This window comes from Scyliorhinus torazame, chromosome 12, assembly GCF_047496885.1.
Source record: "Scyliorhinus torazame isolate Kashiwa2021f chromosome 12, sScyTor2.1, whole genome shotgun sequence".
NCBI lineage: Eukaryota > Metazoa > Chordata > Chondrichthyes > Carcharhiniformes > Scyliorhinidae > Scyliorhinus > Scyliorhinus torazame.
In genome coordinates, this window is record NC_092718.1 from 146,691,492 (window position 1) to 146,707,454 (window position 15,963).

The following is a 15,963-nucleotide window of genomic DNA, read 5'->3' on the forward strand; positions in this document are numbered from 1 at the left end:
ACTATCCAGACATAGGAACAGCTTCTTCCCCACAGCTACTAGACTCCTCAACGACTCCCCCTTGGACTGATCTGTTCCCTGTAAGTACACTATTCACGACGCCCTGTGCTGCTCTTGTTTGGCCCTTGTTCTGCTCTGTAACCAATCACTATTTGTTGATGTACCATTGTCAATGTACTCTGTCAATTATTCTTTTGTCTACTATGTACGTACTCTGTACGTTCCCTTGGCCACAGAAAAATACTTTTCACTGTACTTCGGTACATGTGACAATAAATATCAATCAATGTAACATAAGAACTAGGAGTAGGCCATCTGGCCCCTCGAGCCTGCTCCGCCATTCAATGAGATCATGGCTGATCTTTTGTGGACTCAGCTCCACTTTCTGGCCCGAACACCATAACCCTTAATCCCTTTATTCTTCAAAAAACTATCTATCTTTATCTTAAAAACATTTAATGAAGGAGCCTCAACTGCTTCACTGGGCAAGGAATTCCATAGATTCACAACCCTTTGGGTGAAGAAGTTCCTCCTAAGCTCAGTCCTAAATGTACTTCCCCTTTATTTTGAGGCTTTTCACCCGCCAGTGGAAACAACCTGCCTGCATCTATCTTTTTCTATTCCCTTCATAATTTTATATGTTTCTATAAGATCCCCCCCCCCCCCCCCCGCATCCTTCTAAATTCCAACGAGTTCAGTCCCAGTCTACTCAACCTCTCCTCATAATCCAACCCCTTCAGCTAAACGTAGACGCCAAAATACTGGCCAAGATCCGAGCCACAAGGCTGGAGAACTGCGTCCCAGAGGTTGTCGCAGAGGACCAGACGGGCTTTGTCAAAGGTAGACAGTTAACATCGAACATTCGGCGCCTACTGAACGTGATCATGACCACATCTGGGAGAGAATCGTCTCCCTGGGCGCAGAAAAGGCCTTCGACAGAGTCGAGTGGAAGTACCTCCATAGAGGTACTGGAGTGGTCGGGCTTGGATCAGGTTCACCTCCTGGGTGAAACTCCTGCACAATGCTCCCATGGCGAGTGCACGGACAAACAACACCAGCTCCCAGTACTTCCACCTGCACAGGGGCACCAGGCAGGGATGCCTGCTGCCCCCCACTGCTGTTCGCCCTAGCGATCGAACCTTAGCGATTGCTCTCAGAACAGCAAAAGATTGGAGGGGGATCCAAAGGGGAGGCAGAGAGCACAGAATCTCGCTCTATGCAGATGCTCCTCTACATCTAGGACCCACAAAGCAGCATGGAAAGAATCATCGCACTCCTGAAAGAGTTTGGTGCTTTTTCCAGCTACAAGCTCAACATGAGCAAAGGCGAGATCTCCCCGGTGAACCCGCAAGGGGGAGGGCCAGCGCTGGGGGGACTGCCATTTAAACAATCCCGACACAAATTCCGCTACCTGGGGATCCAAATCGCTCACGACTGGGCAGGTGTTCACTAGTGGAACCTGACCAGTCTGACAGAGGAAGTCAAAAATGACCTGCAGAGATGGAACACACTTCCACTCTGCCTCGTGGGAAGAGTGCAGACGGTCAAAATGAACGTGCTGCTCAGATACTACTTAAATCCATCCCGATCTATATCCCCAAGGCCTTTTTCAACTCCCTGGATAAGTTAATCATGGTGTTTGTATGGCAGGGGGGGGGGGGAGAATGCTAGAATCCCAAAGAAGGTCCTACAGAAAACAGTCCAGGGGAGGGCCAGCCCTCCTAAACCTACCACTGCGCGGCAACAGCAGAAAGAGTAATGGGATGGATTAAGGAGCCAGAAGCCGAGTGGGTGCGCAAAGCGGAGGCCTCCTGCAGGGGGACCTCGTGTGGCACTCCCATCCCCAACCAAAACACTCCAGCAGCCCAGTGGTGACAGCCACCCTCCAGACCTGGAACCAATTACAGCAGCAATTCGGCCTGACCGAATGTCCAACTAAATGTCCATCTGCAACAACCACAGGTTCGTACATGCGCTCACTGATGCCACCTTTGAAAGTTGGAGGCAGGACGGGGGGACACTGACAGTCAGGGACCTGTACAGCGACAGCAGGTGCACAACACTGGATAACCGATGGAGAGATTCCAACTAGCTAAAGGCAACAAGTTCAGATACCTGCAGCTTAAAAACTTCCTTCGGAAGGAGACCAGGACGCACCCATTGCCACCGCGACAGACACTACTAGAGGAATTACAGGACGCAAACATTCTAGGTAGAGGAAATTGTAGCGACATGTACGAACGACTGGTAGAGGAGGCTGACACTGTACTGAAAGCAACGAGGAGGAAATGGGAGGAAGACCTGGGGCCAAAAATAGGGTGGGGACTCTGGACCGAAGCACTACATGGGGTCAACTCCACCTCCACAAAACTCAACCTGACGCAACTAAAGGTGGTACATTGAGCCCATTTAACAAGAACCCAAATGTGTAGATTCTCCCCGGAGGTGGAGGACAGATGTGAACGGTGCCAAGAAGGCCCTACCAACCACGCCCACATGTTCTGGTCTTGCTACAGACTTGCTGGGTACTGGATGTCGAGGCAATGTCCAATGTAGTGGGGGTGAGGGTGGAGCCATGCCCAAAAGTGGTGGTCTTCGGCGTATCAGACCAGCCAGATAGAGGCCCGATGCCTTTGCCCTGATCGCCCGGTGTAGAATCCTGCTCGGCTGGCGGTCGGCAGTCCCACCTAAAGCTGCAGACTGGCTGTCCGACCTATTGGAATTTCTCCAAATGGAGAAAATCAAATTCGCCATCCGGGGGTCGGAAGATGGCTTCCTCGGGACATGGGAGCCATTCACCCAACTGTTCCGGGACCTTTCTGTGGCCAACGAACAAACCAACAGATAAACAAGTAGCCAAGAGACAGGGGAAAGTAGCCAGGACATGAGAGAAGGGAGGGAAGACCCGAGGGGTAGGGAGGGGGAAACAATGCAAGAGGGGGTAGCCAAACACAGCTGAAAAGAACGGGGAGCTGCAGAGAGGGAGTGCAGGGTAGGGTTGGGGGAAGGGGGAAGGACAGGGGACAAAGAATAATAGAGGGGAGCCAGAGGGTAGGAAAGACGAGGGAACAAAAACTGGATGAAAGCACAGGAAACTGCAACGAACACAACGAACACAGCAGGGCAACAGAGAGTAAGAAAGTAAAGGAGGAAGGAGCGACAGGCAGCCGAGGTGGAGGTTACATCAGGGGCTCCGCCCAGGTGCCCCCCACACCCAGTTTTGTTTTGCTTCTGTATGTATTTTCTTTAAATAAAAAACAAAAAATGAGGGGGGAGAAACCCCCCACAGTGACATGTATAACGTAATTGCCTCTTTGTTGCTTCTATGTATGTACACTTACCCAGTTTTTATTTTCCCACCCTTTGGTTTTTTAGTTATGTAGTGTTTTTGTTATCTCTTTTTGGTTTTTCTATGTGTACATCTGTAAATATACCACGTATAAAAAACATTCTTCAAAAGAAAACCTAGTCAATGTGCCTTTGTATGAATACAGTCGGCCAGTTAGACACCGTCTAGAGAAGACCAATTAGGGTACTACGAGAACAAAGAACAAAGAAAAGTACAGCACAGGAACAGGCCCTTCGGCCCTCCAAGCCCGTGCCAACCACGCTGCCCGTCTAAACTAAAATCTTCTACACTTCCGGGGTCCGTATCCCTCTATTCCCATCCTATTCATGTATTTGTCAAGATGCCCCTCAAACGTCACTATCGTCCCTGCTTCCACCACCTCCTCCGGCAGAGAGTTTCAGGCACCCGCGACCCTCTGTGGAAAAAAAAACAAGAAACGTGCCTCGTACATCTCTAAACCTTGCCCTTTGCACCTTAAACCTATGCCCCCTGGTAATTGACCCCTCTACCCTGGGAAAAAGCCTCTGACTATCCACTCTGTCTATGCCCCTCATAATTTTGTAGACCTCTAACAGGTCGCCTCTCAACCTCCGTCGTTCCAGTGAGAACAAACCGAGTTTATTCAACTTCTCCTCATAGCTAATGCCCTCCATACCAGGCAACATCCTGGTAAATCTCTTCTCCACCCCCTCTAAAGCCTCCACATCCTTCTGGTAGTGTGGCGACCAGAATTGAATACTACTCCAAGTGAGGCCTAACTAAGGTTGTATACAACTGCAACATGACTTGCCAATGTTTATACTCAATGCCCCGGCTAATGAACGCAAGCATGCCGTATGCCTTCTTGACTACCTTCTCCGCCTGTGTTGCCCCTTTCAGTGACCTGTGGACCTGTACACCCAGATCTCTCTGACTGTCAATACTCTTGAGGGTTCTACCATTCACTGTATATTCCCTATCTGCATTAGACCTTCAAAAATGCATTACCTCACATTTGTCTGGATTAAACTCCATTTGCCATCTCTCCGCCCAAGTCTCCAAACTATCTAAATCCTGCTGTATCCTCTGACAGTCCTCATCGCTATCCCCAATTCCACCAGCCTTTGTATCGTCTGCAAACTGACTAATCAGACCAGTTACATTTTCCTCCAAATCATTTTATATGTATATATACTACGAACAGCAAAGGTCCCAGCACTACACCACTAGTCACAGCCCTCCAATCAGAAAAGCACCCTTCCATTGCTACTCTCTGCCTTCTATGACCTAGCCAGTTCTGTATCCATCTTGCCAGCTCACCCCTGATCCCATGTGACTTCACCTTTTGTACCAGTCTGCCATGAGGGACTCCTTACTGAAGTCCATATAGACAACATCTGCTGCCCTACCTGCATCAATCATCTTTGACCTCCTCGAAAAACTCTATCAAGTTAGTGAGATGCGACCTCCCCCTCACACAACTGTGCTGCCTCTCGCTAATACGTCCATTTGCTTCCAAATGGGAGTAGATCCTGTCTCGAAGAATTCTCTCCAGTAATTTCTCTCCAGTAATTTCCCTACCACTGACGTCAGACTCACCGGCCTGTAGTTCCCTGGATTATCCTTGCTACCCTTCTTAAACAAAGGAACAACATTGGCTATTCTCCAGTCCTCCGGGACATCACCTGAAGACAGTGTGGATCCAAAGATTTCTGTCAAGGCCTCAGCAATTTCCTCTAGCCTCCTTCAGTATTCTGGGGTAGATCCCATCAGGCCCTGGGGACTTAACTACCATAATATTTTTCAAGACGCCCAACACCTCGTCTTTTTGGATCTCATTGTGGCCCAGGCTATCTACACACCCTTCTCCAGATTTAACATTCACCAATTCCTTCTCTTTGGTGAATACTGATGCAAAGTATTCATTTAGTACCTCGCCCATTTCCTCTGGCTCCCCACATAGATTCCCTCACCTGTCCTTCAGTGGGCCAACCCTTTCCCTGGCTACCCTCTTGCTTTTTATGTAAGTGTAAAAAGCCTTGGGATTTTCCTTAACCCTATTTGCCAATGACTTTTCGTGACCCCTTTTCGCCCTTCTGACTCCTTGCTTAAGTTCCTTCCTACTTTCCTTAGATTCCACACAGGCTTCGTCTGTTCCCAGTCTTCTAGCCCTGACCGATGCCTCCTTTATCTTTTTGACGAGGCCTACAATATCTCTCGTTATCCAAGGTTCCCAAAATTTGCCGTATTTATCCTTCTTCCGCACAGGAACATGCCGGTCCTGAATTCATGTCAGATGTTAATTTACCCTCAAACATCCGCCCCCAATCTAGGTTCTTCAGTTCCCGCCTAATATTGTTATAATTAGCCTTCCCCCAATTTAGCACATTCACCCTAGGACCACTCTTATCCTTGTCCACCAGCACTTTAAAATTTACTGAATTGTGGTCACTGTTCCGAAATGCTCCCCTACTGAAACTCCTACCACCTGTCCGGGCTCATTCCCCAATACCAGGTCCAGTACAGTCCCTTACCTAGTTGGACTATCTACATATTGTTTTAAGAAGCCCTCCTGGATGCTACTTACAAACTCTGCCCTGTCCAAGCCCCTAGCACTAAGTGAGTCCCAGTCAATATTGGGGAAGTTGAAGTCTCCCATCACAACAACCCTGTTGCTTTTACTCCTTTCCAAAATCTGTCTACCTATCAGCTCCTCTATCTCCCGCTGGCTGTTGGGTGGCCTGTAGTAAACGCCCAACATTGTGACTGCACCCTTCTTATTCCTGATCTCTACCCATATAGCCTAGCTGCCCTCTGAGGTGTCCTCCCGCAGTACAGCTGTGATATTCTCCCTAACCAGTAGTGCAACTCCTCCACCCCTTTTACATCCCCTTCTGTCCCGCCTGAAACATCTAAATCCTGGAACGTTTAGCTGCCAATTCTGTCCTTCCCTCAACCAGGGGCATCATTCTCCGACCCCCCCGCCGGGTTGGAGAATCGCCGGGTGCTGCCGTGAATCCCGCCCCCGCCGGTTGCCGAAGTCTCCGGCACCGGATATTCAGCGGGGGCGGGAATCGGGCCGCGCCGGTTGGCGGGCCCTCCCGCTGGATTCTCTGGCACGGATGGGCCGAAGTCCCGCCGATAAATGCCTGTCCCGCCGGAGTGGATTAAACCACCTTTTGAACGGCGGGACAAGGCGGCGCGGGCGGGCTCCGGGGTCCTGGGGGGGGCGCGGGGCGATCTGACACCGGGGGGTGCCCCCACGGTGGCCTGGCCCGCGATCGGGGCCCACCGATCCGCGGGCGGGCCTGTGCCGTGGGGGCACTCTTTCCTTTCCGCCTCCGCCACGGTCTCCACCATGGCGGAGGCGGAAGAGACTCCCTCCACTGCGCATGCGTGGGAAACTGTCAGCGGCCGCTGACGCTCCCGCGCATGCGCCGCCCCGAGATGTCATTTCCGCGCCAGCTGGCGGGGCAACAAAGGCTGTTTCCGCCAGCTGGCGGGGCGGAAATTCCTCCGGCGTCGGCCTAGCCGCTCAATGTTGGGGCTCGGCCCCCAAAGATGCGGAGCATTCCGGACCTTTGGGGCGGCGTGATGTCCGTCTGATTGGCGCCGTTTTGGGCGCCAGTCGGCGGACATGGCACCGTTTCGGGAGAATTTCGCCCCAGGTCTCGGTAATGGCAACAGCATCATAGTTCCAAGTACTAATCCAAGCTCTAAGTTTGCCTGCCTTAACTGGTATACTTCTTGCATTACGACATATGCACTTTAAGCCACCAGTCCCGCTGTTTTCAGCAACATCTCCCTGTCTGCTCTTCCTCAGAGCCATACTGGCCCTATTCCCTAGTTCTCCCTCAATGCTCTCATCTTCTGACCTATTGCTCCTGTGCTCACCCTCCTGCCATACTAGTTTTAACCCTCCCATGTGACACTCGCAAACCTCGCAGCCAGGATATTTATGCCTCTCCAGTTTAGATGCAACACGTCCTTATAAGGTTACACCTGCCCCGGAAGAGCTCCCAGTGGTCCAGATAACGGAAATCTCCCTCCGACACCAGCTGTTTAGCCACGTGTTTAGCTGCTCTAGCTTCCTATTTCTCGTCTCACTGGCACTGGAGCTGTAGTTAAATGTGTTAAATAAAAGTATGTTTTGTTTTTGGGGATTTGCATGGGGCCCTGGGAGCAAGATCCCAGTCAGTGTGGACCCCAGAGTTGAAGTCTAAAGACTTGGGGGGGGGGATTGTCTATCATGCCAGCCCCGTTTTCTGCCGTGGTGCGCCCCTGCCAGTAGCGGGGATTCTCCGTTCCCGTAGCAGGCTGATGGGGTTTCCCATTGTGGCCACCCCCATGCTGTCAGGAAACCTGTGGCCGTGGGGGCACTGCCGGCGAAGCACAGGATCCCGCCTCTGTTATATTGAGTTCTGTGCCTGCTATCTAACTGCCTTTGCCTTCCATCAATAAAACCTTTGTTAACTACTGGAAGCCTCCAGTGTCTGTCTCGAGCCACCACATTGGTGATAAGGTAAAAGTTTTCGATCACAGCCGATAGTTGTCGTGAATCAAGGGGGGAAGGAAGGAGCAATTGAGAAAGCAGAGAAGCTCCAGCAAGAGTTAGGAATCATTTAAACCGTGAGTGGAAATGCCCATCATTGAGAAACTAGACCCATTTGACCGAGTGGCTGAGGATTGGAGTCAGTAATTGAATGAAATCGCAGGCGTGGACAAGCACAGTTTGCGGACCCCAAACGTATAATTTGATGAGGAACCTCACGTCCCCGGAGGCTCCAGACCCAAAGGCCTTTGACCAGATAGTGAAATTGGTTAAATACCATTTCAACCCAAGGCCCTTGATTATCCTTCAATGTTATAAGTTTCACTCTGCAGTGAGGGACCATGAAGAGTCTGTCTCAGCCTTCAACAGCTTGCTGAGCACCGTGAGTTTGGGACCGCACTCAGCGACATATTACGCAACCAGTTGGTTTGTGGGATCCATAACCTTAATATCCAGTAGAGGCTCCTGGCTGAAACCACTACATTATTAGAAAAAGTGATTGAGATAGCTCAGGGAATGGAGTGCGCCGAACAAGGTGCCACTGAGCTCCAAAGCATAGCTGAAGGGGAGGTTAACCAAGGTGTGGAGCAGTATGGCTGCAGGGTGTGAGGCAGGAACAACAGGCTCAGTGGAGAACAGACATGATCCTCAGGATCGGACCAGAGTGAAAGAACTGAGAAAAACACATCACTCCTAGTCCAAGGTGGACTTCTATCATTGCGGAAGAGGCCAGTCCCAGGAGACCTGTTGTCATGTGAGAGTACCTTTTAAGAAATGGATGTTTAAACAATGTACCTTTTAAGAAATGGAGCTGATCATATTACTGAAGTGATGTCAGAGGTTTGGGGGAGCTGAGCTCACTTCTGCTTTTTGAGTTTCAGTTTGAGAAGGCAGCTGGGAGTGTCTGTGTGTTTTGCTGAGAGCTGCAGGAAGAAACGGCTGGTCTGTTGATTTCTGCAATCCAAAGACTATAAATATATCGAATGTAACCTAATGTGCTCCTATTTTTGAAGGTTTGAAGTCTTTTGGATGTTTAAAGGAACAGTTTGAAGGATTATTTAGTGTTGTAGTCTTTTGGGGTTATCTTTGAAGTAATGGGTGTTAAGATATTCAATGTTTGTTTTAAAAGGGTTAACTTGAGTTCATAGAATAAACATTGTTTTGTTTTAAAAACCACTTGTCCATTTCTGCTGTATCACACCTGGAGAGTGCGCCGTGTGCTTCCCACACCACAATCTACTAAAAGTTGAACTCCATGAAACACTTTGGGGTTCTGTAAACCCGGACCCATAACACTGTCCAGTTCAGGAGTTTGTGTGTTTGTGATGTAGCCGAAGTGTCCGCTTTGGGCAAAGCACGCCAATGCAAAACAAAAACAGCAGCAGCAGTCCACAACAGCACTGAGCATAGTGGAGAAGAGCTCTGACGGAGAGCGTGCAATGTATCAGTTTAATGCAGTCCAATTGAATCAGATGACCCCGATTGAAATTGTCTTAAGGATAAATGACAAACCCCTCATATGGAAGTCAACGCTGGGGCTTCGGTGACCATAGTGGGGGGGACTTTCCAATATCTTCGTGCAGGAACTCGGTCTTTAAGCTTGAAGAGTACTACAGCCAAGCTTTCCAAGTACATCGGGGAAACTTTGAAGATCCTTGGAACCACCATTGCACTAACAGCCTACAGAGGGCGGGGGGGTGTTGGGGGGGGGGGGGGGGGGGAATCTGCCTTTGGTTGCAGTGGAAGTGCACAGACGCAGTCTGACGGGAGGAGACTGATTACAGAACATTAGGCACAATTGACTGGAAATCTTCAAAATATCCAGTGGCACCCTCCAAGATGCCCTAAGGAGGTATGAAGACATGTTTCACAAGGAACCTGGCCAGATTAAAGATGTCAAAGGCATAATCCATGTAAATCTGGATTTGACCCCCAAGTTCTTTGGAGCTAGGCCTGTGCCATACACATTGCATCAGAAGATTGAATCCGAGCTAAAGAGATTGGGGATAATCAAGCTGGTTCAGTTTTCTGAAGGCTAGAGTATCCTCAAACCAGATAAGAATGTGAGGGGACTATAAACTAACTGGAAGCCAGGCCCACCAAAACCCCAGTATTTTCTGTTTTTGTTTCAGATTCCAGCATCCGCACTAATTTGTTGTTATAAATCAGGCTGCCCAGATTGCTAGGTCTCTGATCCCCCAGATCGAGGATCTCTACGCTCAGCTGGCAGGGCCTCACCTATTCAAGATTGGACCTGAATCATACCTACCTGCAACTAGAAATGTTCGAAGTGTCTCAGAAGCATTTCCTAATAAATACCAACAAAGGCCTTCAGTAAGCAAGACTACCATTCGGCACAGCTTAGCCTGCGCTATTTTCCAGCGCACGATGGAAAATCTCCACCAGGGAATTCCCAAGGCGATGGTCCACTATGATGATGTGTTGTCACTGGTACTCCACCAGAAGAACACATGTCTAGCCTGGAGGAAATATTAAAGAGGTTTCAGGGTGCAGGGGTTCCTCCTCAGATGTGAAATGTGTACTTTCCAGGCGTGGAAGTGGCGTACCTAGGACTTTGCGTTAATGCGACAGGGTTGCATCCCCTGCAAGAAAAGGCCAAGGCCATATGAGACGTCCCTGCACCCAAAAATGTCAGAGCTCAAATCCTTCCTCGATCTGATAAATTATTGTGGAAGGTTCATTTCGAATTTAGACGCAACATTGGCACCATTACACCAGCTAGTAAGTGGAGATGCCGGTGTTGGACTGGGGTGGGCACAATAAGAAGTTTTCCAACATCAGGTTAAAGTCCAACAGGTTTGTTTGGAATCACTAGCTTTCGGAGCACAGCTCCTTCCTCAGTTGACTCGCCCGAAAGGTAGTGATTCCAAACAAACATGTTGGACTTTAACCGAGTGTTGAAGACTTCTTACTGGGTCCGGCTATTAAGGAAGAATCATGGTGGGAATGGAGAAAGCCCTAAGAGAAAGCTTTCCGAGTTGTGAAGCAAGGCTTGCAGTCCTCAAACCTCTTAGTACATTTTGACATGGGGTAACCAATTGTGCCGACATGTGATGCGTCCCCTTATGGTATAGGGGCAATTTTATCCCACAAAATGGGACACGGTCTGGGCACCCAATCGCCTTAGCCTTGGGGATCCTTTCAGAAGCAGAATGGCACCACGCCCAGATTGAGAAGGAGGGCTTAGCAGTTACACACATTGTGAAGAAATTCCACCAATGTGTGTATGGCCGTGGTTTGACTTAGAGATCAACCATAAGCCATTACTAGGACTTTTATGGAAAGATAAAAAGCCCATACTGCCCATAGCCTCGGCGAGGGTGCAGTGCTGTATATTGCTGCTGGTGGCTTACAACTATGCTTTTCCGCACCGGCCTGGCACACATATTGCCAATACAGATGCATTAAATCACCTGCCCATGGCCTTGAAAATTTTGTCACTACCAGTTCCCCCAGGAGGTGATACTGGCTTTGAACCTCCTAGACACTCTGCCAATGTCTGCCGGGCACATCTAAAACTGGACCCAAAGAGACCCCTACTTTCAAAGGTTAAAAGAATGATGTAGACTGGGTGGCGTTATGAGAAATTTAAGCTCCGATCCTGCTTCACTCACCTGGATGAGTTGACCTGTGAAGATGGCGTGATGCTGTGGGGATCACGAGTGGTCATTCTGCCTCCAGAACGGCGTAAGGGATAGGTCCTCCTTCAAAAGCAACACAGCACCCACCCCGAGCAGACAGAGATGAAGATGTTGGCACCCAGCGACGTCTGGTGGCCAGGCACAGATAAAGCCTTTGAAGAATCGGTGCAACAGTGCCACCCTTGCCAAACGCAGCAGTCCTTATCACCGTCCGCCCCGTTTAGCCTTGGGAATGGCTAATGATCCTGGATCTATGTTGACTCTGCTGGCCCTTTCATGGGCAAGTTTAGTCCTGGTGGATTCTAACGGACTGGCTGAGAGGGCCATTCAGACTTTCATGAATGCAATGAAAAACAATCCGATAAACCACTTTATCTGCGTTTTGTGAGGGCCATGAAGAATCCAGCACGGGTTTGCAGAGTCAAACAGAAAGTAACTTTATTTCCAACAATATGTACACAGCAGCAGTGATTCATCACTGCTTCCTTATCTAGCCGGTACTACACTGGCCAGCTCTATTTATACAGCTGCAACTACTAGTGATTGCCCCACCCTCCTCATTTGAGGAGCTCACAGAAACAAAGAAACATAGAAAGAAATAGGAGCAGGAGGAGGCCATTCGGCCTTTCAAGCCCGCTCCGCCATTCATTATGATTATGACTGCTCATCCAACTCGATAGCCTAATCCCGCTTTCCCCCCCATATCCTTTGATCCCCTTCACCCTAAGCGATATATCTAACTGCTTCTTGAAACCACACAGTGTTTTGGGCACAACTACTTCCTGTGATAATGAATTCCACAGGCTCACCACTCTCTGGGTGAAGAAATGTCTCCTCATCTCTGTCCTAAATGGTCTACCCCGTATCCTCAGACTGTGACCCCTGGTTCTGGACACACCCACCATTGGGAACATCCTTCCTGCATCTACCCTGTCCAGCCCTGTTAGAATTATTTTATTTTTTTTAAATTTAGAGTACCCAATTCATTTGTTTTCCAATTAAGGGGCAATTTAGCATAGCCAATCCACCTAGATTGCACTTTTTGGGTTGTGGGGGCGAAAACCACGCAAACACGGGAAGAATGTGCAAATTCCAGACGGACAGTGACCCATGGCCGGGATCGAACCTGGGACCTCAGCGCCGCGAGGCCGCGGTGCTACCCCACTGCGCCACCATGCTGCCCCCTCGTTAGAATTGTTTTGTTATGCTCTTCACATAGCATAACATTCTGGTAGCATTCCCGTACCATCCTCCCCGAACAGGCGCCGGAATGTGGTGACTAGGGGCTTTTCACAGTAACTTCATTGAAGCCTACTTGTGACAATAAGCGATTTTCATTTTTCATTTCATAAGCTGCTTCCTTGATGTGCACTCTGACAAAGGAAGGTTCAGACTTGGAGATAGCTTTAACACGTTATTAAACTATTAACAATTCTCCTACTTGGATTCGACGCTACTGTTAATCCTGCTATAGCTACTCAGACTGACCAACCAGTCTGCTACAATCCACGTGGTGGGAGTGATGTTCAATCAACCCTGTGTCTGTACTCACTGAGAGTCTCCACTGGAAAGAGACTGAGCATGTGTGATGTGTCCTTTTATATGGGTTGGTGTAATGCCCTCCTGTGGTAGTGTCACCTCTGTGTGTATTGTGACTGCCCATTGGTCGTGTCCTATCTTACTGACCTATTGGTTGATTGTCTGTGTGTCATGTCTCTGGTGGTCCCTCTGGTGTCTAGCTAGGTGTAGTGTATGTACATTAACCCTTTGTGTACTTACAGTGATGTATATCACCATATCCCCCCCTTTTTTGTGTTACATATTTTCTGTACAGTGTTAAAGAAAATTGAACCAACTTGGTAGATGAGTGATACTCTGTACAAGTTACGATAACAGTGATCATTAAACAATAAGTCCGAATCATATGCATGAGTCCAAAGTTCATTAATTATTATGGTCGAGTGGCTTTCTTGTTTGATTGGTGAGTTGGTGATGTTGATGGTGGCATTGCATTGTAAACGTCATCAGTGTCCCTGTGCTGAAGAAACCAAGAAGTGGTCAAATCACTTCGTTGTCGGATTGGGACTCTTTTTTTTTTCAATGCCTGTGGTGGTAATTCTTGATGGCATCTATCCTGAAAGCCAGGTTGCCTGTTGGTAGTGCAGCAAATGTGAATTGGTAAGATGCATCGTCCTGCCATGGCATGTCATTGTACTGAGCTGAGCAGTAACAGTGCCCCTCATTTGGAGAGTTGTACCATGTCGTACCAGTCGTAGTTCCATTGGTGTTGTTTTTGTCGTGCTTGTTGTCGACATTGTTGCCTTTGGTACGCTTCTTGCTATTGTCTTTGATATTGTTGTTGTGGTGGTTGGTTTTGTTGCCGTGTTTGCTGCGCTCAAGGACCACACTCTGTGGATAATACGAGTCCTTCACACAGTTACTCGTGTTAGCGTGCTTTGTGGCATCTGCTGTCTCCATGAGCGTGCCGTCACTGAGTTTGCGGCGCTCCCCGTCTGGAGTCATGTCCGACTTACTTGAATCAGCTTGGGTTTGTCGATGCTCCCCGTCTGGAGTCCTTTCTGGTTCACCTGAATCAGCTTTGGGTTCTTGATGCTCCCCGTCCGGAGTCAAAACATTCAGGAATGCATTTGCTTGTGGAGAGGCTCGAGCGAATGAGGTTTGAAGTAACGTGGTGTCACCGGAGTCACCAGTAGTCTCACTGTGATTATCGAGTGCCTCTGTACATTCTAGCTGAGGTATGTCACATTGCACATCTGGTATGGGAAGTGGGATGCCGTCGTCACTTGTCTCACATACAGTGGGTAGAGCCTCCGTGTCTTCTTGTCGTTCACTTCAGTTGGGTAGACTGTCAGAGTCTTCTTATGGTGGCTCAAATAATCTGGATGGACTGTCAGTCACTCTGTTGTTCACGTGAGCGTGGTAGACTGTCATAGTCGTCTTGCTGTGCACTTGAGCGTGGCAGACATAGTCTGCTTGCTGTACACTTGAGCGTGGCAGACTGTCATAGTCTTTCTGTTGTTCACTTGAGCGTGGCAGACTTGCATTGTTTGCTGCTGGTTGCTCAGAGGAGGTTGCTAGACCCTCATGATCTTGTTCATGCAAGAACTGCGCTTCAGAGTCTTGCATTGCTTCTATCGTGGAGTCTGTCCACAAGCTTGCTGTGGAGGCTTGTGTCACTCGAGTCACTTCTTGTTCATGCAAGGACTGCGCTGTGGAGTCTTGCGTTGCTTCCATCGTTGAGTCTGTCCACGAGCTCGCTGTGGAGTCTTTCATCGCTTTCTGTGTGGAGGCTGGGACCCTTTGTGGTGCGTGGACCACTCTCTCTGTGGCAGCAGGCTGCTCTGTGGGCTTGTACCGCTCTCTGTCTCTTGGTGTCAGGCCGCAGCATAATCCTGCACTCACGAGTCGGGATGTCGTATATGCTGCGCTGAAGATCCCCAAATCCGAAGAACTCGTCGTCGGGGTTGTCAATGTGCAACCTGTCTAGTTGCTAACTTGATAGAGTTTTTCGAGGAGGTCACTAAGATGATTGATGCAGGTAGGGCAGTGGATGTTGTCTATATGGACTTCAATAAGGCCTTTGACAAGGTCCCTCATGGTAGACTAGTACAAAAGGTGAAGTCACACGGGATCAGGGGTGAGCTGGCAAGGTGGATACAGAACTGGCTAGGCCATAGAAGGCAGAGAGTAGCAATGGAAGGATGCTTTTCTAATTGGAGGGCTGTGACCAGTGGTGTTCCACAGAGATCAGTGCTGGGACCTTTGCTCTTTGTAGTATATATAAATGATTTGGAGGAAAATGTAACTGGTCTGATTAGTAAGTTTGCAGACGACACAAAGGTTGGTGGAATTGCGGATAGCGATGAGAACTGTCGGAGGATACAGCAGGGTTTAGATTGTTTGGGGACTTGGGCGGAGAGATGGCAGATGGAGTTTAATCCGGACAAATGTGAGGTAATGCCTTTTGGAAGGTCTAATGCAGGTAGGGAATATACAGTGAATGGTAGAACCCTCAAGAGTATTGAAAGTCAAAGAGATCTAGGAGTACAGGTCCACAGGTCATTGAAAGGGGCAACACAGGTGGAGAAGGTAGTCAAGAAGGCATACGGCATGCTTGCCTTCATTGGCCGGGGCATTGAGTATAAGAATTGGCAAGTCATGTTGCAGCTGTATAGAACCTTAGTTAGGCCACACTTGGAGTATAGTGTTCAATTCTGGTCGCCACACTACCAGAAGGATGTGGAGGCTTTAGAGAGGGTGCAGAAGAGATTTACCAGAATGTTGCCTGGTATGGAGGGCATTAGCTATGAGGAGCGGTTGAATAAACTCGGTTTGTTCTCACTGGAACGAAGGAGGTTGAGGGGAGACCTGATAGAGGTATACAAAATTATGAGGGGCAT

General features: G+C 49.0%; 1 protein-coding gene across 3 annotated transcripts in view; it reads right to left on the bottom strand.

Moving 5' to 3' along the window:
* p2rx1 (purinergic receptor P2X, ligand-gated ion channel, 1) overlaps positions 1 to 15,963 on the bottom strand; it is a 297,386-nt gene that overhangs the window by 202,741 nt on the left and 78,682 nt on the right. The window contains exon 1 of one of the 3 annotated variants that reach the window (XM_072469152.1): positions 11,516 to 11,917. The exons of the other annotated variants lie outside the window; for them this stretch is intronic. Within the exon in view, the coding sequence (XP_072325253.1) occupies positions 11,516 to 11,571 (56 nt within the window). The 5' untranslated portion in view covers positions 11,572 to 11,917. Of the gene's footprint in view, positions 1 to 11,515; positions 11,918 to 15,963 lie in introns of those variants that run through there. 3 annotated transcript variants of the gene reach the window in all.